We start from the raw sequence: 27,547 nt of genomic DNA, 5'->3' as shown, positions 1-27,547 counted from the left end.
TTTTTTCTTAGCTTTGAGCTAGAAAAAAAGAACTTTATAATCTTACCAGTTAACTACCAATATGCCCCCAAACTGTCATTTTAAATCTTGATCAAACTCCCACTAAAGGCTCACTCATTTATGTTGTCAGTCACACTTAGGAACTAATTTATCCTCCCAATGATTATTTAACTATTAAAAATAATTAAGCACTTTACTGGTGTTTCCTAGTTGTTGCAAAAATCAGCATGTTAGAATGTGCTGAAAGAAAAAGGATGCTCCATTCTTCATCAGAATTTTAGAAACAGTTATGGGGTCTGGGGAGGCTCCATTGGTAAACTGATGCATGTACACACAAGAGTCGCTGACTTTGGGGGCCCAACACCCATTAAAAAGCCAGATGTAACATTGTATACTTAAAATCCCAGAGCTAGGGAGGTGGAGGTGAAGGCTCACTGGAGTTTATTTGACCAGGTTGCCTGGCTGAATCAGCAATGTCCACAGGAAACTGGAGAACCTGCTTAAAACATAAGAGGAAAGCTGGGCATGATGCTACAAATCACTTGGTAGATAGAGGCGAGAGGATCTCTGTCAGTTCAAGGCCAGCCTGATCTACATAGAGTGAGTTCCAGGAGAGCCAGAACTATATAGAGAAACCCTGGACCTCCTGCCCCCAAAGATGGAAGGATCTAGAGAAATGTTAGATAGATGCCTCAGCAGTTAACAACACTGACTAATCTTTCAGTGGATCTGGGTTTAAATCCATAGTGATTCACAACTGCTGTAACTCTAGGTCCAGGCAATCAATGACCTTTTCTGGCCTCTGCAGGAACTAGGCATGTTACCTGGTGCATAAACATCCATGAAGGAAAACACTCTTTCATATGTATATATCTCACATAATATATATTATATATTGAAGAGTGATTGAGGAAGAATCCAAAACCAACTCTGCCCTTCCCATGCACAAACATAAACACACAGACACACACTCACACACGCGCACATACACACACACACACACACACACACACACACACACACACACACAATTTTGGCATAGTACATTTTTGACACAGCAAAGATACAGGAACCCTACAATATCAACTGAAACTCTAAAAGAATTAAAAATAGAGGCAAGTGTGATGGCAGCTGTCTATAGACCAGCGCTTAAGATCTGGGAGAAAGAAGATCCGGTCAAAGCTACCTCAGCTATATCATGAATTCAAGGCTAAAAAGACAAACCCAAAATCAATTTAAAAGAGAAATAGAAACAATAATACAGTGGTGGGCTGACCTAATGCTAATATCAAACCTTTATCTTCTCATCAAAGCACTGAAATTTTGAGTTACTTTTCATCACTGTTCAGTTTCTGTTGAACCTTACAGGACACAGGAAGACGGTCTATGCCATATGATGAAGGCAGAGTGCTTTTTCTTGCATCAGCACCCATTTTTTACACATTGAGAAACAGTTGGTATCACAGTGCTGGCCAGCTCTCTGCTGTGGCCTGATTCCATCTCCCAGGGGGTGTGGGAAACCCAAGTGCACAGCAGCAACAATAAATCTAGTGAATCCGTTTATGAAATAACTTTGGCAGTAGTGGCAAGAGGATTTGGATGGAAGTATTTGTGATCTTCCAGCTGGAAGATCAGAGTACAGCTTCTAAAGCAAAAAGGCAGAAAGTGGGATGGCAGTTAGTGGCTGCTTGGAGAAAACAGAAGACAGCCAGGGCTCCATGCTGAGCACAGGAGAACCACAAACAAGACCATGGGCTGTAGAACAGGCCCCTGCTGTCCAGTATGAACGTGAGGATTTCTGGTGCCATCTGCTGGATCGATTTGGGACTTCAGACCCCATGTGCAGGAGCACTTCACTGCCTCATTATAGCTCCTATGCGGGGGAGCAGGCCCTGGCAAAACCAAAAGGCAGGCTAGAGAAATGGCGCTCACCAGTACCCTAATGTGAATGTGTTTATGGAGTCTTAGGAAGAGCAGAATACAGTATGGAGAACAGTGTGTGGTCATTAATCTCAAGTGTGTTCCATGCTTCAGTTCTAGACCCAACTCTGTGGTCCTGTTGACCTAAAGGAACCACTAGGACAGATGGATGGACTTTTCACTCCTAACCAAAATTCCTTTTGAAAAATCGCTTATGTACTATCTACCTTATACTTTTTTACCCTCTTTATCTTCTTTATTGGAAAGAATGCAGTGATGTGGTTTGGTTTTGTGTTTGTTTGTTTGTTTGTTTTGAAACAGAAACAGAAAGAAATGGAAACAAAGTGGCATCACCATTTGGTCTAAATCATTAAGTCTGATTTGTGATTTACATGAACATAGCAGTTCACCAGCGGTTCTTTCTTTGTGAAAACTGGTCATCTTGTTGGCTGTGCATTCTGTAGGGCTATTGTGGAGCCCTTTTCTCTCATTACAGTACTTCGGTGAAGTTTTGAGGTTGTGAAAAATGTATGGGCATTGATTGGCAATGTATTGACGTTGATTCTAGTTTGCAGTTCTTGAAACATTATAATCACATGACATCTACAGTAGGAAACAAGTGATTCTTTGTAAAATTCACTTGGAATTTTGTCAGTCTGAACATCTTGCCCTGGAGACCCATAATACATCCATTAAGACACAAGGAACTGACAAGTTCAACGTGACCCATTGTCTCTTATCCTCCCGGTGACAGTATTATGTAGGAATAATCTTTACTCTTATTGTGAAGAGAGAAGCTGAGACTTACCAGCTTGGTAGTTTGTGTAAAAAATAAAATAAAATGAAAACATTGACTCAGACTTTCAAGTTCATATTTGTGACTTTGGAGCTCCAAAATACGATCTAAAAAATTATATTACATTTTAGTGAATTTCATGTTTGTTATCCTTCTGAGTTTGTGTTCAGCACTTTGAGGAGCATCACAGAAATAACACTGGTTTAGCTTTATTTATCCCAATGGTTGTAGAACTTTGGATAACTTTTGTGGAAACACTGTTGAACTGAATGCAGTTCTAGCAATGCCGACTGTATGCTATTATTAGAATATACCACACTGTATTCTATTATTACAAATGAGGAACAGGAAGGGAGTAAGTCTTCTACATTTCTCTGGCTACTTTTTCTGGAATAAGTCTTGGTTCTTTCCCCTCACTGCCTTCTAACTTGTATCCGGCATAGGTAGGAGTGGGGAAGCAAACACCCGCTATCCTAGCTGCTGTGGTGCACCACAAACCCTTGTATAAATATTCCGTGCATCCTGAAAAAGAAACAAGTATAATTTAGTTGAGCCACAGCTTGAGTGAAATAACAGCATGTTGCTATTATTGTTTAGTCAATTAAATTGTCTTCTGTACTTGTAGGATCTGTTCAGCATTTAATCCCAGTGAGATCGTCCTCTGGCAGTGTGCTTGATTTCTTTGCTTCAGATTGTCTTACTTAACACAACTAAAGATTTGAGAACGAACATTGGAAGACATGATGATAAATTGCTGGGCTGTACTAAAGACTCAGAAGTCCTAAGGTCCTGCGAGTGACAGATGGTCTGTCCTTACTCATGGCTCGTCTCCCTGACAGGCTTTGATTCCTTCTTCATCTTCTTCTTTTTTTTTTTTTTTTTTTTTTTTTTTTTTTTTTTTTTTCTTTTCTTTTTCTGAATTCTCTTAAAGTAAGCTCAGCCTTGAGGGAGGTGGAAGGTCTCCTTTGTTATAATTACATTGCTAAATGTAGAAGTGGCCTGTATGTGGGACATGCTCTTTGCACACTCATGTTGTGTCTAACGCTGACTCACGTGGAGAGGATATTCAAAACAGTAAAACCCCTATTTCCAAGTCTCCTGTTCCTCTGCTGAGGTCAGTTGCTATTCTCACTGGGTAGCTTTGCTCTGCTTTGTTAATCTCCCTTACAGCTTCCCGGACTGCCCAGGAGAGAAGCAATGTAGTCTTATGTATGTATATATATATATATATTTAAAGGGCATTTATTAGAGTGGCTTACAGGCTGTGGTTGGGGTAAGTCAACTGTGTTTGTTCCATTACAGAATGGCTGGGAATTCAGTGGTTATTCAACGAGGCCGGAGGTCTCAACGCTCCCAATCTGGTGCTGGAGGCCTGGAGTATTCCTGAGCTGCTGAACATCAGTCTCTGCTGGCATCCCAAGGAAGTTAGTTCTAGTACAGGCAAAGGAATCCCTCAGCAGCAGGATGGATGGTCTTGCCAGCAAGACTGAGGGCAAGCAGGCAGAACTTGGTTTCGTACTTCTATGCCCTTTCATGTGGGCTGCCACAAGAAGCTTTGGCCCAACTTTAGAACGGGGCTTCCTGCTGCAAATAATCAGATTGAGAAAATCCTTCACAGGTGTGCCCAGCCGACTGGGTTTTAGTCGATTCCAGATGTAGTCAAGTTGACAACCATCACAGGGAGGAAGCAGTTTTAAGTCAAAGTTAGCACACTTCATTTTTTTTCTTTAAACTAATATACGCACTGTGTGTATACAATATACACTGACCATATTCACCCTTAATTTATCTCTCCTAACCTCTATTTCTCTTTTTACTGGTCTCCTTCCTTTTTTCAAGTGGCAATTCCTGTACCTTCATGGCACCATGGTAGTTGTCATTGTTTTCTTTCTTTCTTTCTTTCTTTCTTTCTTTCTTTCTCTTCTCCTCTTCCTCCTCCTCCTTCTCCTTCTCCTCCCCTCTTGCTCCTCCTTCTATTTTGTTTGTTTATGACATGGTCTCACTATGTAGTCCTGGGGAGCCTGAGACTCACTATGCAGACCACAGGCTGGCCTTGAACTCACAGAGACATGCCTGCTTCTTCCTCTGGATCACTGGAATTGAAGGCGAGCCACCACACCTCATGTGCATGCGAGTGTCAGAGGATAACTTGTGGCAATCCAGTCTCTCCTCCCACCCTGTGGGATCTGGGGGCTTGAACTCAGGTCCTCAGACTTGGCAGTAAGCGCCTTTACCCACGGAGGCATCTCTCTGGCCCTCTTGAGAGTAATTCCGAAGGCCGGCCTTGAGGTTGTACAGAATGCAGATGTGACCGGTGGATGTAAGCAGGGGCGTGGCGGCGATGCTTGGGAGCAGCTGCCCACACGTAAGCATCCCAGTGCTGAGCTTATAATCAGTGTCATACAGAGCCACCCTTAGCCTCCTCTTTTCAGATGCCAGCATCCCTGGAGATGCTGAGGTCTTCATTGTGCTGCCAAGCAGTACAGCCACTTCACCATGACGGACAGATCAAGCCACCTGTTGTACTGAGGGATGAATCGCTCTGTAAGGCTTTTGTGCAGGCAAATAGGGTATCTGTCAAGCAATGTAGTCTTTCAGGCCAGCTTTTCTGACTCATCATGGTAATAAATGCTATTATTGAGTTATGAATACTTCACTGTCTTATTATAAGCTAAGATTTTTGATATGGTGTGCTTGGATATGAAAGTGATCCTATTAAACAAATAAACAAACAAATAAATAAAATTTTAAAAATGAGAAAAGAACAGGGGAGCTTCAACCCAGTTAAATCTGAGCTGTGCTATTTAAGTAAGAAAGTTGGGGAAAGAGGTATACGCTTCTAGTTGCTGTGACAAAAAAATAAGACCGACAAAGACAACTTAAAAGAAGGAGAGCTTTATTTTGATGCAGTATTGCAGAAGCAACACGGTCCACTTTGGCAGAGAAGCCAGGGTGATATGAGTATGGCAGCTAGTGAGGATGTGTCAGAAGTTGAGAAGCAGGGCATGGGGGTGGGTGTGAGGGTTGGCGGATACTCAAGCCTGGTTCTTGCAGAAGCCAAAAGGAGCATTAGATTCCCTGGGACTGGGGTTAAAGGCAATTATGAGATATGCAATGTGGGTGCTGGGAAACAAACACGGGGCCACTGGCAGCATATGTTCTTAATTTCCAAGCCATCTCTCCAGTCTCCCATTATGTATTTAGGTCACTGTAACTTTGTCTTTCTTCTAAAAGCACGGTGAAGATCTGTGCCCCGAGCCCATGCGATGGTGCTGCTTGTATTCATGGTGAGTTTTCCAGCTCAGCTAAGCCTTTCTGGAAACAACTTCATAGACATACCTGAGATGAGTTTCCATGGTGATTCTAAATCCAGTCAAGTTGACAATGTGAATTCATCATTGCAGAAACAATCTTTCTTAATTGAGTTATAATGTGACTACAGAAATAAATGCAAAGAATTTAGAAATTCTAGGAAACCCTAAAATAATTTAAATAGTAATGTCTCAAATCGAGAATTTGGTCCTTTAACTCAAAAATGCCACTAGTCTGATGTAGCATTTCCGAAAATCTTGTTACATAGATAGGGATTAACATTACTAAAGATATTTAAACTGACTTGGATTCCCAGTGATCATTTGTCATTCCTTATCTGCACTCAGTTCCAAAGTTCCTTTCCTGTAAATGTGCCTTCCTTAGGGATGAGCACTGCCAGCTGGGGATGGTAATCATGAGAAGGAATACACCCTCATGCTACTTCTCCTTTAACTCTCTGGCAGGTCTCAGCCTCTCTGACATGCCACCTGTGCCTTCTACTATGATTCAGGTAGTAGTCATTTAAATTCCTGAGGTCTAGGCTGTTGAGCTCCATCCTCTTATGCTCCTTTCTGAAGGATCGTTCCATTATTTTAATCAGTTTAAAAAATATCACCTTCTTTCAGTAGCATTCAATTAAAAAAAAAAACCAAGAAACCGTGTGATATTATTATTAATTCATTAACAAATTAACCTTGACCTAAAGGAATTCTATTCCTTTTTTTTAGTCGGTATTTATCAAGATAACTTTTTGCATGTGTTATAGTTTTTAAAAACTGCTTTTTTGAAACTAACTGCTTCTGTAATACATAGATTTGTACGTATAAACATTCTTCATTGTATGATTTAAGGTACGGGACATCTCTGTCTTTTCATTACTAAGTGTCATTATTACAGCAGTTGCTTTCCTTCTACAATAAAAAAGTTTTTAGATGAAAATCTCAAATATTTAATATCCACTAAAATGTCCAGAATGCAACCCATAATCTTTATATCAAGTCTTTATCAAATCACATAAGTTCAATTTATGCTAGTATTTATATTAATTAAAATTTAAGATCGTAAAATGGTACAGAGAAGGTGTCAGTTTCAATGTTTTGCACTAGACAAAAGATGCTAACCCAAAATGTAGTGCTTCATATTAGATCAGTGTGACAGCAGAGAATATGGAGAAAAGTTCTTCACTGCACCAGAGCCATGGTGACCTTCAATGTGTTCCTGGCCATGATGTAGTGGCCTAATCCACCTGTTGCAATGTATAGCAAGCAGGCACAAATACACAGGCACAAGTATATATAAGGGACATGCATGCAGGTTTGAAAGTGTCCTGCATCACTTTCTGCTCACATTATCTAGCTTTGAAAAAAAGATACAGGACTAACTTTAAAACAGCATCACAGAGGACTAATAGAGGACTTGGTGGTTTGAAACCCAAAGGGGTGGGGGGTCGGGGGGGGGAAGACACTGTTTCACAAAGCATATGAGGTATGTGGATGGAATACTCAAACACACTCAAACAGAGGAGCACACAATTGCCTACCTATGGCAAAGAGATCTCAGCTAATAATGTGAAAAGGAACTGACTCTTTCTTTCAAGTAAATGCTAATAACTGTTTCCTCGTTTCACATTTATACTGCTAAAGTAATTTTGTATTATAATACTCCTGGGGGAAGGAAAGAGTACAGCAGAGTACTTCTCTACTCTCCCTGAGGAAAGATGGCCTGCACCATTGTCTGGGATGAGACAGGTACATCATGGTCTTGGTTGAGACAAGTGCATCATGGTCAGGGATGAGAGAGGTGAACCATGGTCTTGGATGAGACACTTGCATCATGATCTTGGATATGACACTTGTATCATGGTCTGAGATGAGGTACTTGCATCATGGTCTGAGATGAGGCACTTGCACTTGGTCTGGGAAGGGACACTTGCATCATGGCCTGGGATGAGATGGTTGGCTCATGGTCTGGGATGGGACACTTGCATCTTGGTATGGGATGAGATGGTTGGATCATGGTTTGGGATGGGACACTTGCATCATGGTCTGAGATGAGGCACTTGTATTGTAGTCTGGGATAGGACACTTGCATCTTGGTCTGGAATGAGATGGATGTCTTTCTTTATGGAACATCCATATTGTTTTGTGCTCTCTCCTGATTGTTTCAAGGCATTGTGTAAAAGACTACCTTCACTTTCTGTACAAACTATTCATGTTAGCATTTAGCAGTCCCTCAGTGCTGCAATAAAATAACTCCTTGACAATAACTACATGCAATGTAGAGTTCTTCTACTTAAATTTTCTTTACTGGTCCACATAGCACAGATTATCTTTAAAAGGGCAATTTAACCTAAATTTTTTTTCTATTTTGTCATTTGTATTATTTAGAAGTGCTTTCAGTCAAGCCATTGCTTGGCTTAACTCTTTTCTAACCCATGTTTTAAGTTTAAGGTTTTTCCCCATATGTACAAACATGTTACACAGAGATGGATTTTCTAGGAGCCAAATGTTGAACTTATATCTTCTTAAATTCTGATGGGATTTCCACTTATTTTCTAATGCATTTCATTGTTACTAATTCATTGATATGCCTCTATAACTATTAATGAAAAAGTAAAATTTAAAAAGAAACTTTGCTATTATTGATATAAAATTAAAAAATGAATCTCTATAGTTAAACCTGGAAATTGTCACACATCATATCTTCCATAAGAACCCATAAGTGACCATATATATACCATTTTAAAAAAACCTGAAAGTAGAAACAAGCCTTTATTTTTCTTATAATTCATTATTTTTATTATTCAGCAAGTTCATGGGATTCAGATAACATATATTGAAATAGTATGAGATATCAATGTAGAAATAAGTGCAAGTAATTATATGTTTGAATTGAAAAAAATCTAACAGTACAACAAATATTGACCCAATAACATTTCTTCTTATTCAAGACACCTTTGAAACAATGTTTCTCCATAAAACAAAAAAGCAACTCCTAAATCCAGTTTATAATTTGAAATATCCTTGGTAGATCATAGAAAGCATCCTCACTTGAGACCAAGTCTAGTCTGTGAATTAACCACTAAAAATGCAATAATAATTTGTTACACAGCCTCTTCACTCATTATGTGCTCCTGACAGTAACTGTAACACGGTGTCTTAGAAAATTTATGGTAGGAATATGTATGAGGAAAACTTTGTTACAAAAGCTGCACATACATATGCACACACACATATATGCACTTACACACATATACAGACAAAAATGCACAGAGAGATATATACACATATTTGTCCAGAGCCTATTAAGCTTATTTTTGGCCTATTCCAATTATTCAAAGTTCATCAGCAAAGATTGGTCCATGCCTTTCATGCCAGCACTTGAGGGACTATGGAAAAAAAAAATCTATGAGTGTTCAAGGCCAGCCTGCTCTACAACATGTGTTGCATGTCACCAGTCAGGGTTACATAATGAGATTCTGTCTCCAAAAAATTGTTACTTACTTATTGTTTATTAATTTTTATGTTTTATCAGCCTAAAAGCTACAAAAATTTCCTAGCAATACATATTGTAAATATGATCTGAATGTTCTTACTATTTTGCTGCTTTACTTTACAACTGAGTAGATTTTACCCAAACAGTAGTATACACACAAAGATGATAAAAATTAAATTGTAATCAAATGAGATTGTAGCACTATTTAGATATTTAACAGTTGACACGTGTTTAAAAAGAGGGATAAGATATGAAATTTGAAATCTGTTCAATATAGAAACATTATTATTTAAATGCTTCTCTTTTAGAAATTTGCATTTTTCCAACTTTGATAAATGTTCTTTTTGAGCTTCTTTAGCTTGTCTCCAGGGCCTGCCAGCCAGCATCCCTGTACGTACACTGCTCTGCTGATGGCCTTCCATCTGTAGCTGGTCCACAACTTTTCTTACAGTCCACTTTACAGCGTGGTGGTTGCCTTTAGAGTGTCTCCATAGTGATAACTAAATGTGATGACTTTTTTGCTTTCTCTTCTAGGTGGTGGAGACAAATCTGGTTGCTTTTGACTGTCACTGGATCATTATAAATGAGGTAAAGCCACCCTCCCCTGCTATCACCCACCACTTTTTTACACATGGAGCCTCAGAAAGCCTTCCCTCCAAAAGGAAGTACAACAGGAAGCTAAGGCTCCATGTACCTTCAAGCATGCTCCCTAATAAAAAGAGGAGCAAGGTTTTTATCTGAGTTAAATAAGTGGAGAAAGCCTCCCCCACTGTGTACCGTTTAGCTTTCCTGTTGCATGCACTGCCTCCTTAGAGAGATCAGCCTTACGAAATGGCCAGCTCTTCTTTGCAAGCAATGTGAATCTCCCAGGGGAGAGTCTGGGTTTCCTTTGTATTTTAATGTCGTTTTTTTTTTTTTTTTTTTTTTTTTTTTTTTAACTTTCATATCTATCTCCCTACCTGAAGATTTAATGGTTCAGCATATGAACATGACTCAACAAAGAACAGGTTTTTTGTTTTCACAAAGAAATACAACTGTTTTAAAATTTTAAAGACACATCAAATTCTTTTAGGGAGGTTGCCTAGCAGTTTGCAGAGGTAATTCAAAGGATTGAGAGGATGCTACAACCTGAGAAAGTTGTTTCCTTAGCATTTGCCAGTCAAGATCAGCAAAGGCAGCAACAGATCAGACCTGGACAAGTAGGGTGACTGCACCTGGCAGCATGAAACATCCTCAGAATAATACAGTGTCTAACCCTGCCTATTATTTATAAATAGATAGTGTTTTACTGATGTACCAATGCTGTTGATTGGATTGTAAGACAATGGAATTGTTTTAAGGACAATAGAGCATTTTGAATAAAACCTTGGTTTTGCAGCCATCAAAACAAACAAAATAGATTTCACCTTGGCTTGTTATCTGTTACAATGGAATTATTGTATAAAATGACAACATGACCTCTCCCTGGTAAGGTTAAGGGGAAGATTTTTATTGTCGATATGAGAGATAGAACAGCCAGAGGCATCGATAAGAGTACAGAGCAGAGAAAAAATAGTATACTGAACATAGCCAGCAGATTGGATCTGGAGAGAGAGAGAGAGAGAGAGAGAGAGAGAGAGAGAGAGAGAGAGAGAGAGAGAGAGAGAGAGAGAGGAGACAGAGACAGAAAGGGAGGACAGACAGAGAAAACAGAATCATATCGAGGAATAGCAGATTTATAAGGAGAGTGTGTAGCTGGAGGAAGAGAAGTCAAAGAGCTGGAAGTTTAGGGTAAGGAAAGAGAAAAGCTAGGACACTGGGGCATGGAACTTAAAACGGGTAACAAATACTTTGATGCTGAGGGAGCCTGGAGGCCCGCATTTGCTTTGATGTGCTAAGAGGCAACCATAGATAGCCATTTTCTCCTTCTGGTGATAAGGGAAATGGCTCCAATTTGTAGAGGAAAATTGGATTCACGAGTTCCTGAGAGATGCTGGTTGTTATCTACTCACCGGAAACCCCTCTATAGCCCAGGACTGCCTTTTGTCCTCTGGGGAACTGGTGTTTCCTTGGGTCTTAACACTTACAACCTTCCCGTGTGATGGTTATATCTTTTGTCCTAGAGGATATTTAAAGAATTTAAAAAGCTCTGTGTTAACAAAGTCTGAGGAGTGACACCAAACCTGTTGCCTCAGCAGCCATCTTTTCCTGTTACACCTTACTACCACTCCCTCACATAACTTCATAGACTATGGCAGTGACAAGGGTGTGTAGATGATAAAGGATTTTCCTCTCCAGAAAGAAAAGTGAGACACTCTTATTCCAAATGTTTCTCATACACAGGATTCACTCTTTTTATCTCAGAGTAAAGATACTGGAGCCATCTCCCCATCTGATTTGTGAGTGCCAATCTTTAGGCTTATATTATTTGTCACTATATTTCTTATGTAATTTTTTTTTTTTTTTGAGATTCTTTCAGGAAGTCTGGCTGCACAAGATCTCTTTTCAATGACCTTCTGATCATGCCTATTGATTTCCACCTAGATGATTATACATCAGACTAGAAAGAAAAGCAACAGTGAGGAGAATTTAGTGAACTTTCATACATTTTCAGATAGGCAGTTTTGTTTTTCTAAAAGGAAACTAAACTTTGAAGATATTAAATAATATATCAAGTATTAGAAATTATTAAGTGGAAATAATGGGATTTTAATAGCACTGTTACCAGTGTAAAGCTTCAGTTTCTTCTGAGTTGGTTTTGGTTTTGATAATTCTCCTTTTGAGTTATATTTTTGGAATCCCGATTTTCTTCAGTTTAGTTATTTTTTTAGATTTTTAGAATCCTCATCTGTTTTAATCTCACACTCAACTTCTCTCTCTCTCTCTCATTTTTAAATTTGTTTATTCACTTTACATCCTGATTGTAGTAATCCCATCCCTTTCTCCTCCCCAAATTCTTGTAAAGACCACCCTGGGTTTCCTACTGCAGGTCAAACTGGGAGCTTCTACTTGTTAGTGTCCACAAAGCAGGCTGGGAAGGAAAAAAAAAGTGGCTTCTTGCCTCCTTAGAGGGTAATCAAACAAATGAATACGTCTTTTAAATGGAAGGTCATTTTCATCTTCCTTTTGCTGAGACTGCAGAGGGGACCTTCCATTCTTTTTATTATATCGCCAATTTTGCTCTTACAGTTATACTTGAATCCTGAAAGTATGAACATGGTTAAAGCAACAAAAACAGGCTAGGCATTTCCCTACCATTCAGAGGTCAACAGTACTTCAGGGGAAAGTTTCCCTTCATCACCTTTACATTATAAGCTCTATTTTACATATGTAGTTGAGGAGACTAACATGTATTTCCTTAATGGTGTCTTAGTTACCATGCTGCAAAAGAAAGTAACCAGTGAAGAAATAAACTTAACTGGCCAATTACTCATTCAGTATTAGCACTGCAGAAGGTGATAGAAGACCTCAATTATTTCCTGAACCTGAAGACTTTGTTATGAATGCTTCTAATGCTAGCTTCATCTTTACTGTCTGGAAACTCTTACTGTGCTTGACTTGTGATCATATTTTTGTCCTTGAAAAAACTTCCATTTCTCTCTAGCAAGTCAATACTGTTTAGGACAAAACATAAAATTTACATCAGCTATTGCTTTTATCTGAACCAAAGAGAAGCACTAAGAATAACCACATTTGCAAGGAAAAGTATTATCAGCCAGGGCATTCGAGGCCAGCTCTAACCTTCTATCCAATTCCACTCAGCCACCTCTTTCTCTAGAAATCTACTTCAGGAAATTTGATCCATGCCTTTCTCTCCCAAGATTTTGGTATATATATATATATTAGAAAAATTTGATAGAAGAATCGTGATTTACCCCAATCTCAATTTAAAAACTGGATTTTCCAAATTTTTTGAGAAGCTGAATATCTTCCAAAGTACCAACAAAACCTTCGCAGATGTGTGAATGCCCGTTTGACTGAACATGGAGAAAGTAATTTTGTTTACTTCGTTTTGTATAACTATGGGTTAGTAGCTAAGTTTAAGATGGGTTGCAAAAAAATGATTTAATCTTATTGTACCAATAATTTCATAGAGGGATTATAAATCAAAGTTGACATTGTGCATTATGGTCCAAGTTGTAGAAACTTGAAAACAATACATTTTGTCTTAATTTGCATCAAGTATGAAGTACTAATAAGAGGCTGTGGCAGCTGACAAGGACCAATCAATCAAGTTAGGACTTGGTGATGATGTTTCTATTCAGTCATTTCACAACAGACTTTCTGTGCCCGTGATAGCATTCCTTTAGGGCCCTGAAGCAAATGGCTTGGTGTTTTGTTTTACAAAAGCCAGAACTTAAAACGCTCACCTGGTTCAGCTGCAGCGCTTCTGACTCAGAGGATGCTGACCCTGGCTGTCAACGCCTCATGTCACTCCAATGGCTTAAAACAAGTTTAAGCCACACTTCTCTGTTAGTCAGTGAGGACCATGGCTAGGAAAGAGAAGAAGCCATTAGTTTGGGGGTTTGGATTCTATTTCAGATTCCAATGTAGTGTTTACAAAACTTCTTCTTGTTAGTGTTGGACTTTCTTGAAATGACACAGGTTATCTCTGCCACAGCAAGAAGAACACAAACAAATTAAAAAAGCATCTTTTCAAATGGCACTATGGCAAACTGCAACATCTCATTACTGAAATTTATGTCAGGATTTTTATCATTTTCAATGCATCATAAGCATCTACTATTAAATTTTTCAGCTGATTCTATTAGAGGATGGTTTAATAAAACCTTACTATTTGTTCATGAAGTAAAATTTCAGTTTCCAAGCACTTATTCAATAATTACTGTGATCCAGTAACTTCATTAGATGCAAAGAGATAAAGAATGAGAAAGAGGAAGCACATGGGAAAGAGAAATAAGAAACTATTTTCTGAAATAATTAATACAGTTGAGGTTATTAACTGATTTAATGGATCTTTAAAATCTTTCCATCCTCCCAATTTCTGTTAGTATCAGTCTGAAGATGACCTACTTCAAGACTTCAGGAATGACTGATTTCTAAAGTGTGTTTCTGTGTTCTTACCAGATGATTTTTTGTCTTTTCCCATGTTGTACTTTACACAGTTCAGAGTCCAGTCTACATTAAACCAGTAATGTAAAGTAAATATTTACTTGAGTGATTCAACTCAATGATTTAAGATTACTAGCAATTAGTGTTTGGAAATATAATATTATGCTTTGTACCTAATGAAGTACAAATAAAAAGTCCTCTATGCTAGACAAGCCTGCTTGTTTGTATTACACTCAATTCTATGTTTATAAACATATGCCAGTGTATACTATAAAGACAATATTAGAATTCTGATTCTTCATAGTCTTTAACCATCAGAATAGTTTGGTATCCCTTTAAGAAAGCAATTACTATATTGGATGGTGCTGGGGTCTCAAGGGGCATTCCTTTTTCATAAACTAGTTCCCCATGGGATTGTTTTGAAAATCCTATAATTTAAATATTACTCTTTTTTAAAAAAAAGAAGAAGAAAACAGAAATCCCGTCTCTAAAAACAAAAACAAAACAACAATAAAAATGAATAGGACAATGTAAACCCCTGATGACACAAGAGTTTGTTATTTATTACAGCCATTTACTTAGTGATTTTTTTTCCCCCTGTTTTGGAAGGATTTATGTTTTGGATTAACTGATCAGTTGTCACCAAATGTTTATATTACTTTGAGTCTGCCACTCTTGAAATGCACCTTTTGGAGACAGAAAGAAAGTGTTGATACGAAGTAGGCGCTGGTCAAGCCGCCATGCCACTCTGACTAAGTTCTGGAGATCAAGTTCCAAAACTCAAATTGGAACCCGTGGCCCGTTCTCTTCTTCCAGGAAATCGCTTTCATTCTCCTCCCTCAAATAGTAGCAGTCAAAATGTATTCTATTCAAATTGGCGTTTCTCCAGATGTACGTGAAGTTGCACACGTGAAAGGTTCGTCTTATGAAGCTTGTAGTGGTGACCGGTGCTTTCTGTGTTTGGAGCTGGACCTGTCACAGCCGTTGTCTTGGGGCAGAGGGTCTTATTCCTTTGCAGCTCTCAGCCACTTCACGCTGCCGTGATGTGCCTTCACTCCTGTCATTGCCCTCACTCTTGAATATTAATCAAAGTCATTCCACTAAGGAAATGTGGCTTCCTGTATAATTAGTGCACGCCATTTCTTGTTTATCTCATAACATTTCTAAAATCCTTCATGAGTAAATATAATTTGAATGAATACCTTTGAATCTCCTTGGTTCTTTATTTGTAATGCTTTATCAAACAGGGATTCAGTGTGTGTGTGTGTGTGTGTGTGTGTGTGTGTGTGTGTGTGTGTGTGTGTTTTAAAAGAAAATGAGATATCGGTTAAAGGGGCTAGCATTTTGTCTGATAAAAAGTGGGCATTTATTATCTACAGATTTTGACTCTAATATACTGGCTTGTAGTTCATCACCATGTGGGATACAGATGCAGATGGTAGTGTTTGATAAGTTTGGATACATATGTATCTGCTTTGAAAATAAGGACATATTAACATAAAAAGAAACCAGTGTACTGTTTACTACCTTCTAGGTAAAATTTCCTGGCTGTACAATATGGCATATTAAAACACTGAAAGATATTGAGCAAGGTTGCTGTTAATGCACTTGAAAATATTTCAAATTAATAACAGGTATTAAAATAAAATTGACTGGACACTCTTTCATTTTATTTTGCGGACAGGTAGCAGAGCATTCAGAATATCAGGCTTTTGGCAGACAGAGTTTAGGTGGCCAGGGAAGTGACACAGACTGAGGGAGAAAGATGACATTTAGGCTTCTGAAAGCCATTGTTTATGGTGCATTAAGGATTAATCGCCCAGAACTCTCTATTGTTACTGTGGATACAGCTGATGGCAGGAGTTATTTTATTTTTAGAAAAACCTATATTTCATAAGTAACATAAAGGATGAGTTTCCTGGCTAACATGCCACAAAGAATGATAATTTGTAATTAGCATGATAGAGAAAAAAAGAAAGTTAACACTTACAAGGTCTGTTTTTCTTCATTATTCAGTATTGGTTTCTTGGATAGAAACATAGGAATATATAATGCAGTCCATAATATCCCATGTCAAATCATTTATCTTCATTGCATAAAAATCGATTCACACCAATAATCTGCTCGTAGCAAAAGCTTTATTGGCTTAAAAGGTTCCAAATGGGCATGATGGAGCACAAGCTGCTTTAGTAAAGACTGCTGGGAAACTGAAATTATGTCTGTCACTTTTGTTCCAATTCCAAGTAAAACAGATGTGTATATATAAAACATCATTTTTGTATTACTTCTATGTCTACCATTGGGCCAAATCATCAAATCTAATTTCAGAATAAGGGTATGTGGGTGAAGGGAGTAGATAATGCTTTTTTTAGAGTTTGGCAGACACACACACATACACACACACACACACACACACACACACAGAATCAATATCATTTGCATAGTGCTAGGTCTCATTGACATGGTTCGGTCCTGCTCATCAACAGAATGTTTTACATTCATGCAATGACCTCAGCAAGAAGTTAGTGCTTTCATCAGTAAGAAAACATTTTAAAACAGTGTCCCTTTCTTCTTTCTATACCTAGTTCATTTAAAATTCTCCATTTTTGTTGCCAAGAACAACATTGATCCATCTTACACTGATCCACCCTTCATAGATACGCAAAATATCTTGAAAGTTATTAGTGAATCATGAGTTGTAACTGAATCTAATTTTTGTGAACTTTCAATATTTTTCTTCTGTTTTCAGAATCCCCTGTTATTAAATTGCTTTTAATAAACTGCATTTAAGCCCCATGGCTCATGCAGGCTTCTTTAGGCATAAGTGTACATAATTTAAAGCAATAGAGAGCAAGTGTGACTGAATTCACCGTTTCGATAAATACATGTAACTTTCACTGAATGCTGGCTAAACATGAAGCAGATGGGTTAGGGCAACAAACTCGTTTGTACCTCCAGATCACTGGTCAGCAATTCCTTTGTGTTTCTGCCACTATATTTAAGAACTAATTCTTCCCTTCCTTATCTTCTAGGAAATAAATGATGTGGATGTCCAGGAACTTGTCAGAAGGTCCATTGGAAGGTTAACAATCATTCGGCAGACATTTCCAGTCCCCCAGAATATAAGTCAGCGCTGTTTCCGTGGCAACCATCGAATCTCTTCAACACTGTGTGATCCCAAGGATCCCTTCGCACAGAATATGGAGGTGTGTTTTAGAGGGTGGGGTGTATCTTCCTGTGTGCATCTTTGGGTGCCTGGGATGACACCTCTGAGTGACACTAGATTGGGATGACATATGTTACTGTCTTGGGCACATTTTCTCCTCTGACATCTAAGTGCCTTTGGCAGGAAGCACAAAGCGCCTTTGTCTTTGATCTCGTTATTCATCCTATTGTAGAAAAAAAATACCCACTTTCTTAATAAAAACACAAGTAAATCTTACTTCCTTCTAAGCAAGCAGATACAGAGCATTTCCTGGAGTGGGGACTGTGATTGACACACCCAAGGCTGCATTTCAAAGTATTAAGTGGACAGAATTGCTTGAATTTTGTGGCATAAAAACCATAGATATTTATTCTCTTTTAAAAGAATTTCTAGATTGAAGAACTTTAACTCTTAAGAAAAGAAGGAGAAAAAGAAAGCGTATTTAAAATTCAAAAAGTGCTGTGGTACTGTGTGCCCATACCTAACTCACAGAAGAAACAGTGGCACCTTCACCACACAAAATACAGAAAGAATTTCAAATTAAACACAAATTTCTGAGTAGGAGACTAGAGAGCATTGAGTTCATGAAGCTTCCTCAGAAGGCTGTTCTTTAGGCAACTCCCAGAGCCTGTTTCTTTTCTTAAGAAAAATCCTATCATCTCTTTTCCTTTTGTACTGGCAATCTCAATCTGTCAATTGGAAGCAGGTGTTAGAGAAAGCAGGGACCAACAGCAGGGGGCCTCGAGACCTTCTCTAGCCAGACAAAAGACAGGAGGAAAGAAGAATCAGTCTGGCACACTCACTTATACACGTGGTCAGTAGAGGGCTTTACTGAAAAACAAACCTGTGTGATGCACTGGTTCCCTGTGAGTACCTCCATAGACCCATGCAAGAATCTTAGGAATTTTAAAGGGTAACTTTAGACATCAGCAAAGGTTAGTCACTATCAATTTTGCAAACCATCAAAACATAATATGTTCCAGGAATGCGAGCCTTTAAAAATGTTAGTATAGAAAATATTTTACTAACTAGAAGTGTTTGGACAATGTGGAAATACAACCCTGGGAAAATTAATTGGTCTCCCATAACATCTCATAACATAATTTGGTAAAACCATGTCCTTAATTGCTAATTCCACTGCCCTCATTATTTATGCATTATTTAGAAGATGCCATTTATTTTAGCATTTCCTCACATTTATTGGTATAAAACCAGTGGTTTCATGAGTGTTGCTATTTAAATTACAGTTCCTTGCTGGATTTTCAGAGTTTAGCTTTAGCCTCTTCCATGTAAACTATTCTGAAGCCTTAACACACCTGTCTAAATGTTAGTGCTGCTTTTAAGTTTTTGTTTGTGAGAGATTATTTGCATCGTAACTGATTATGACCATAGCATGTGAAGATTACAGGAGTCTAAATGAAGGAAACAAAAGTCACTTTAATTTAGAAAAGTTTGAAATATTAAATCTGTTCTCATGCAAAGAAGTAGCAGGAAATATAAACAGCACTTAAGAAACCTCATTGACTGTCATGTGTGGAAAGCAGAAAACATCAGAGTGCATTTGCCTCACAGTGCCCTCCTTAATTTGGATGACCACAGAACAAGAACTTTCTCTCTGTGTGTCCCCACACTTAGGGCATGGATCAACTACTTCATTTTCTTCTCAAACCAACAATCGAGAGGAAGAAAACCAAAAAAGCAATTAAGTTTAAAAAAAAGTTGTTTGTTACATATTAACTTACCTCTTATGTGTGATAGAATTATACTAAATATTTACTATGTTAAAAGGAAAACTGGCAGAAACTTTTAATATGGGAAGATTAACATAATTAAGATGTGAATTCAGAGCTCTTGAGTTTAAAGTATTCCACTAAGAGCAGAGTGCTTGGTACTCAGCCCTTCCTAGGTTTACCGCTTTCTTTCACTATAGTTAGAAAAAGCAACTGCATCAAATGGTCCTTCGCATTAAAGCCTCACTTAGTACACTGGCTGGTCGGTCAGGAGTAGAGAGCTCCTTAGGAAAAGAAACCCACTGGGCTCAGGTCTGTAAAGCAAAGCAGGTAAGTCAGGCCACTTTTATCTCAGTATTAAAAGCAACGTCTAAGAACACAAGTATGCAAACAGGGCCCAGGTGCACACTAAAGCCAGAAATTGAATTCTAACATCATATAGATCTATGTACTGAGAGAGGATGAGGAACCACAGGCCTGTGTGCTGGTCTCCTAGCTATTGCCTTTTAAATATATTTAGAAAGGGTAGACAGGTTTGGAAAATACTGAAGACACATTCCATAAACTTTAAGTTAGTAATCTAACACCCAGTAAGTGGAGATTAGTTGAAGTTGCATAATAAGTAACGATGACAAGGTGAGCAGTGAAGTTTGAGGGATGCTACTCTCTCTGCATGCTGAGCCTTTGTTAGCCTGGTGCTGATGGAAAGTCTTCAAGTGTTGGGTGTTAGAGACATGAATGCAATTTGGAGGGAGGGAGCTGACCTTGTATGAGCAAAAGTCACTGTAAAATGTTACTCAGTGCATTAGAAAACATAGGGCTGCAGGGAAGGATTTTTTTATTTTGCTTATGAAACATCCTCTCTGTGTGCAGCCCTGGCTGTCCTGGACTCAAATTGTAGACAAGAAATCCTGACTCTGCCTCCCAATTGTGGAAATTAAAAGTTTGCACCCACACACAGCCTGTATTTGAAGATTTTGAGGGTATACCTCGATGCTTAACCATTGTTTGCTAAATACTTGTCTGAAACAATCAGTAAACCAGCACGTGTGGTCACAATACCACCATAATGTAATTTGTAAAGAAAAGTGAAGTTATGGGAAGAATACCTGAGTCCTGGAGAATGATTTGCTATTACCATCTTCAAAACAAGGGAGAACAGTTCTTTTAAGATTAGTATATTAAATTTTAATAGTGACCAATACTAACCATATTTACCTAAGCTGTTAGTAAGTTTTAAAATATTTCATATAAGAAAACAGCTTAAGCCAGGGATGGTGGAGCACATGCCATAATTCCAGAATTTGAGGAGGCAGAGGCAGGGAGATCTCTGTGAGTTCTAGGTCAACCTGGTCTATGAAGCAAGCCCAGGAAAGCCAAAGCTACACAGAGAAACCCTCTCTGGAAAAAAACAAAACAAAATAAAACAAAAACAAAAACAGGGCTCTTTTTAAAATAAGCAAAGTCAAACTAAACCTTCTCAAATAGCTTTGTATCTGTTTATCATATAGGAAGATTACTGGTGTTATGCATTTCATAATGAGCTTATATAATATTCAGCAAAATTCTTCATAAGTCCTTAGGGAAGACTTTGAAAAGTCCAGCAAGATGAATACAACTCAGACATTATCAACCCTGAAGATAAAAAGACAATAAATTACATCAGTAAAAAAATGTTCAAATACTAAAAATATCATATAGTTACTTTTAAAAAGTTGTACTATCAAAGATGTTATAAAGCTAAAATATTTCAACTAACTTGTCAAGCAACCTATTTATTTTTCTCTAAGTCATTGGTTGAAATTGAGTTACCTACATACATCAATCAAATCTTTAAGATTTGATATACCGAGTATGTATTTTAGATACCTTGTAGCACCGAACACATGCTGATGTCTACAGCCTGCTGCCAGCTATTCTTTTCCTGTCAGTCTGAGAAGTGTGGCGCTAGAACCTTCCAGCTTGACTAGGTAAATATCCTCTGAATGTCCAGTCACAACCCTTCTGTGCTTCAACTTCATTCTTCAAGTGTCAATCACCACTTGACCAAAATTGTAAAAGACATAAACCTATGAGAGGAAAGATTATGTCATATTAGATAATCAAGGTCAAAATTGTTAGTATTGACTTGTAATAATCCTTAACATTGAAATTCCCCAGACTTCAAGTAGTTCCACAGTCAATTACATAAAATGTAGGTGGAAGAGCCCTGGTCTGACAGCTGCTCAAAATCGTTACTTTGAAGGCGAATTCAATATGATCACAGTGCAAGTCAAATCTGCTGTGAACCACTTTAATACAGTCTTGGAGCCTGTGTCAGAAGTGCTTTGCCAAGATCAAGAGAGAGACTGCCTCCCACCCCTATCTCCCAGGCACCGCACATCTGCATTAATGTGTCGGTTCTAGTTACTGAACTCTTTATGGGAAGGAGAAACAAGGGACAGGCAAAGGAAGAGATGTGACATGGCAAGCAGCCTAGAATATGTACCTGGCAGTGATCACCAGAAAGACAGAGGGTGTTTCAGGGCAAGTGGCAGATGGTTCCTGGAGGTTTGTTGGTGTCGGGGAATAAGTGTGGTGGCAGGAAAGCTCTAGAGAATCGGCCAATCACTTACGGGAGACTGGATGCTGGAAGACAAGATTGTTAGAGATGGCATTATGCTAAAATTTGAGATAGTCATTTGTGTGTGACGGATGAACGTGTATATAAAACTTGAGATCGCCTTTTTAAATGCTGAGAGACGATATGGATTGGTATTAGAGTGTGGGAGGAGCCAAGGACCTCATAAAAACAGTGACCATACTGTCAGGAGATGGTGTTAGAAAGGAGATGGGAGACCGTGAGCCTCAGGGAAGAGTGAGCACCTGCCTGAGGAAAAAGCAGTAGACAAAGAGAACGAACAGCTCAGAAAAGGTCAGCACAGCTTTCTGACCCAGTGTTTGAGAGGTGGACAAATGGACAATGTGGACAAAAGAAGACAGCATTGAAAACACCTCTCACGTGTCAGGTTCAAAGCATTTGCCTTTATGGTGAGCACAGGTGCTCAGAAAGCAAGTCTTAGGTATGAAAAAAAAAAAAAAAAAAGAGTGTCTGACTGAAGTGTCAGGCATGGGAAACAATGCCCAAATTTATTGTCTTAACTTCTGTCATATTCACCTGACTTTCAACTTGACGGTCTTCTTTTCCATTTGTCCCACTCTTTGACTTATCTTGACAATTGTTTATTGGAAACCAACTATGTTCTTAGGCTGCTTGGTAAGTCAGAAGGAGATTTAAAAAATAAGAAAACAAAAGTACAGAGGGAAAAGGACATACAGCATGCATCTCCATTCACAACTTTCCTAAAACCATAGCACTACAGCACTTTTCAGTAAAGGGATGAACCGAGTGTTCCCAGAGCCACAGAAAAGGTGACTGGCAAGAGCTTTCATGGAGGGGAAGCCAAGGTCTTCAGGGAATGACACAGCTACTTCTGCTTTAATAGATAGCCTCATACCATGTACAGGAAAGTGTGTGGTGCCCGCGCCACCGCGGTACCAGTCAAGGGAGAGGGACTGTGGATTTAACTGATGCACACACACGTGCGCACGCACACACACACACACACACACACACACACACACACACACACACACACACAATAACACAATGGGTCCTTCGTGCTAAGAAAGCAGCAGCCGTGGCAGCGGTTTATTATTCTTGTCCTCCCAGAGTTCCACAGAGCCTTCTTATAGGCAGCAAAACAGGAATCCTCCTCCCAGGTGAAATCCCTCAAGAGGTGATTGCACACAGGAGGAAAAGTCTCGAGGAAGGGAGGGGCGCATTCTCAGAGCAGTAAACATGACTAGCTAACCAAGATAAACACAGACACGGAAGCTGCTAGAAACAGGACATGAAACAGCAAGACAGGCAGGCAGCCCCGTCAGACCTGGTTCCTACAAGAGTGGCCCTGTTAAATCACAGTGAGTCAAAGGAGAAACAAAATGCATGAAAATGGGATAGGCAATTAGGGACAATAAGAAGCAGGGCGGTCAGGATGGGACGAGCATAAACGAGAATAGAAGGATTAGTGAGACCAGGTATGTATCCCGTTCCTCTATGAAACTGTCACGGAATAACAATTTTTTAAAGGACTGCCCAGGTCATCAGACAGAAAGAAGGATTATCAAGGAAGAGTTCTCCTACAGTGTAACCTTTGCACAGAATGTAAGGAGGTTAACTATTTAGAGAAAGAAAAGTCACATGGAAATATTCTCACACAGAGCAAAGGGCACAGCAACATATAGATGGGGCTGGAGGAAGCAAATGCGAGTAGTTCTGACATCCTGGGAAGCAGGTCTGAAGAGTGGTCCGCGAGAAGCTGGGAAATGGGTTTGAGGACAGGCTAGGAAGCAGGTGTGAGGAGTGGTCCAGGACAGGCTGGGAAGCAGGTGTGAGGAGTGGTCCAGGACAGGCTGGGAAGCAGGTGTGAGGAGTAGTCTAGGACAGTCTGAGCCCCAGGTGTGAAGAGTGGTCCAGGGCAGCCTGGGAAGGGCACATCACTGCATGTCATTTTGAAAATTCTGTCAATAGATTTCTGTGGGTTTTTGGATATGACCCACCCATCTTTCATGTGTCTTTTATATTTTTGTATTGGATACTTGCACTCTCATTCTGACATGAATTTGGGTTCATGAGCTACTTTTTGACTCAGGTCTCACACTTCACTCATAGTAGATTTCACCCAGTCTAACCTAGTTCCCCCAACAGTTACCTGTGTTGGGTGACAGGAGTACTGTAACAACAGCCCACTCTAATATTTCCGTATAAAAACCACTCCAGTTTCACAGAGTACACAAGCATCTTCAATACGTCTTCAAAGAAGAACCCACATCTACTAGTGGGCCTCTTCTATAAATTTGCACAAAAACTGATGCCTAGCAAACACAGATGATTAAAGATTCTCCAGGATGATGTGAAAGGAACCCACAATGTATTGTTGGGTGATTCCATCTAATGGCTGTGCATAGCACCAGACTCTAATTATCCCAGTGGTTAGATCTCTGCAGCAGTCTGTAATGTGGAGGGACAACGCTGTGAATTTCCTTCTTGATTAATTACAATCACTGATAATCTGCATAGCCTCTTCAGGTTTTCAGGGAAAACTGAAAATGTGATACTTCAAAACCTAAGAAAGCCAGAGTGCTTCAAGGTGAAATGAGTTTCTATTGTTACCTCCCTGCTCAGTTTTATTTTATATCCACTTGTCCTTCTGAGAGGCAAGGCAGTTTTCATTAACCTATCACCTCTTCTCATGGTTATTCTTCCTGGGTAGGTTCTGATCTCTTCTTAGAAACCAAACCACATTTGTAATTAATTGACAGTGCAGTTAGTAGTCCTGGCAAGAGTTCTTTGAGGATTGCAATAGCTCTTGGCGAAAACTCAGTTGTAGTTCAGCTGGTAATCAGAGTAGAAAGTGTGGTTCCTGTAGACAGAAAAGTTACCATAAACGCGCGCGCGCGCGCGCACGCACACACACACACACACACACACACACACACACACACACACACCCCACACACACACACAAGCACACACGGGCTACAAGCTGGTTGTGGCTTTCGTCCTGTCAATGGATCATGGTGTCTCTGTATCACTACAGCTCTTCATATGAATCTACGCATTCCGAAGTCTTTAAATACTTCTGGCAACTGTCCTTCCTTATTACAGACTTCTGCACGAGCACATAAAAGTGGCTGCTTCCCACTTTGTGTCTGATGCCATTCAGATGATCAGATTTGATGCAGTGTCTACAGTTGATTCCAGACGAAGAACCACAGTGTAGACGCTTGACATACTGAGAAACCTTATAACTCACTGTCTCTTCCAATCTGAGTCTCTTAAGATGTCTGCCACTTCAGAGACAAATAAAGGCCAGGTGATTTTGTAAGGACTGACACTGACAGTAGAGCCTTGCCTCTGTCAAAGCTATTCCTTTTTAATCTCCTCTTTCATACCCAAATTAGCTGGAAAAGCAATTGAGGTATACAATCAGATAGGCCTCGTTCTAAGTGGCAAACGTGACTGAGGAATGAAAAAAGAAACCTCCCGCTTAGTAAGCACCTCGGTGAAGCATGCGTGGATGGCATGAGAGAGCTGCTGAACTGTCCTCTCTCCTCGTGGATGGCTAGAGTGGACGATCTGATGCCCGCTGTCTAATGTCTTTCCAGATCTCTAACCTTTACATCTATGACACGGTGCTTCTGCTTGCGAATGCCTTTCATAAGAAGCTGGAGGACCGCAAGTGGCACAGCATGGCGAGCTTGTCGTGTATCAGGAAAAACTCGAAGCCATGGCAGGGAGGACGGTCTATGCTGGAGACTATCAAGAAGGTACTTGTACATGGGTGGTGGGGGGGGGGGGGAGGCCAGGGAACTACACTGCTCTGCATTGTCACACAAGCTGGGAGGGGATGGGGTGGGAGGCATGTGGGTGTGTGACTAGATAGCTTACAAGTCTGTTTTCTTTCTTCCTGATAGTGCCGCAAACTCACAGCCGAGAGCAGAGATATGCAGCATTCATAAAAGACAGATATATAGAAAGGGGAGATCTTGTTTATAATGTAAATTATGCAAGGAGAGAACTGGAGGGTGTGAAATTTAAGCTGCCACAGTTGTCCCTTTAGGGCAAAGAAACAAAGGTTTTATGGTGCATGTTACAAGGCACCAAATGTTGTTCGTCTTCTGATTTATCGACCGCACCATCAGCTGAAAGCACTCACAATAAGCTTCATGCTTTCTCATCTGAGTAATGCAAGATAAACCACTGGAAGTGAGGACATTCATCTTTTATTAAAGACATGATTCATAAACAGTTAACATGTTGCTGCACTGTGAACTATTTTGGGTACCAAGTGTATCATTCGGCTTCTTCACTGTCAGTGTGTGGCCTGCTAGGGTGACCTGCCTGGGCTTAGCTACCTGCTCCATTCCCAGAAGGCAGTTTATGCCATTTGTCTTTTCTCAGTGGTATAAGCACTCTGCAGTTGATTAGCCTCTTTGTCATGTCGTCCTTGCTGACACCCTTCATTTTTCTTGCACAGGTTCTTTGATTTAAAATGAAATGATTAATAAAACAAACAAATTTCTCTGCACCCTTTACGCAAGGAGACAGCCCTGAGGAGGTTTATGTTGTTTACCTCACCCATCCTTTTTCTTTCCCCATATGTTTGCCTTTCTTTCCTGCAACAAGAAGAAAGATGGCTCGTCACTTGAAATATGCACACATTTAGACAAGACAGAGAAATTACTAAAAATTTTCTTAACGTTGAGTGTAAAACGGATGCACAAAGAACAGGAGGGGAAGGGAAGGGAAGAGCCTCTTCAAGGGAGAATAGCATGGCGTCTCTGTTGATACCATTTCATCTTTGCAAAAAATCACTTTGCTGAAAATTTAGGCTATCAGCCGAAGTGCCTAAGAATTAGATGTGTCCAACATACTGGCAGAGGAACAGGTTTTCAACTGAGAATGAATAAAGCAAATAGGAATTAAGGTGTTGCCAAAATCTCCCAGGACTATCTCTGTAGAGAGCTGGCAGGTGTGAGTCCAAGGGAGGCTGTTGAACAGGAGTCTGATCTGCCAATTTAGTAATGCGTGACTTGGAGAGGACACAGGACCCCGAGTCAATCTCGTCTTCGGAAGCTTCCTCACAAAGAGAACAGTGGCCTAGGGGATTGCTTAGGGAGCATGTAGGAAGAAAAAGATGCGATAGCGTGTGGGTGTTTCACATGTACCAGTTTGATATAAAAATGATTTGATGTTGTACTTTTATAATTGAAGCAATTATTTAATACAGTAATTATGAAGCATTATCTTGAAGGCGGTTTGTATAACACCCTGCAGATATCCACCTCATTTTCAAAAGGGATGTAGCAATCCTACGTCTGGGCAGCTTAGCGTGACTGATAATAATCACATGATGGCACATTATATTTTTTTCCTCGCAGTTTAATAAATGGTACTCAACCTTACTAATGCCTTCACCCTTAAATACAGTT

At 39.5% G+C, this 27,547-nt stretch overlaps 1 protein-coding gene across 2 annotated transcripts in view; it reads left to right on the top strand.

Annotated features, from left to right (window-relative positions):
- The window catches only part of Grid2 (glutamate ionotropic receptor delta type subunit 2), a 1,403,143-nt gene that overhangs the window by 763,141 nt on the left and 612,455 nt on the right, over nt 1–27,547 (top strand). For both annotated transcript variants that reach the window (XM_051152254.1, XM_051152253.1), the window contains exons 5-7: nt 10,058–10,111; nt 17,608–17,781; nt 25,721–25,882. In XM_051152254.1, the coding sequence (XP_051008211.1) occupies nt 10,058–10,111; nt 17,608–17,781; nt 25,721–25,882 (390 nt within the window). The remainder of the gene's footprint in view (nt 1–10,057; nt 10,112–17,607; nt 17,782–25,720; nt 25,883–27,547) is intronic.

This window comes from Acomys russatus, chromosome 10, assembly GCF_903995435.1.
Source record: "Acomys russatus chromosome 10, mAcoRus1.1, whole genome shotgun sequence".
Classification (NCBI taxonomy): domain Eukaryota; kingdom Metazoa; phylum Chordata; class Mammalia; order Rodentia; family Muridae; genus Acomys; species Acomys russatus.
The sequence above is the reverse complement of the archived record's forward strand: the minus strand, read 5'-3'. Positions and strand labels throughout refer to the sequence as shown.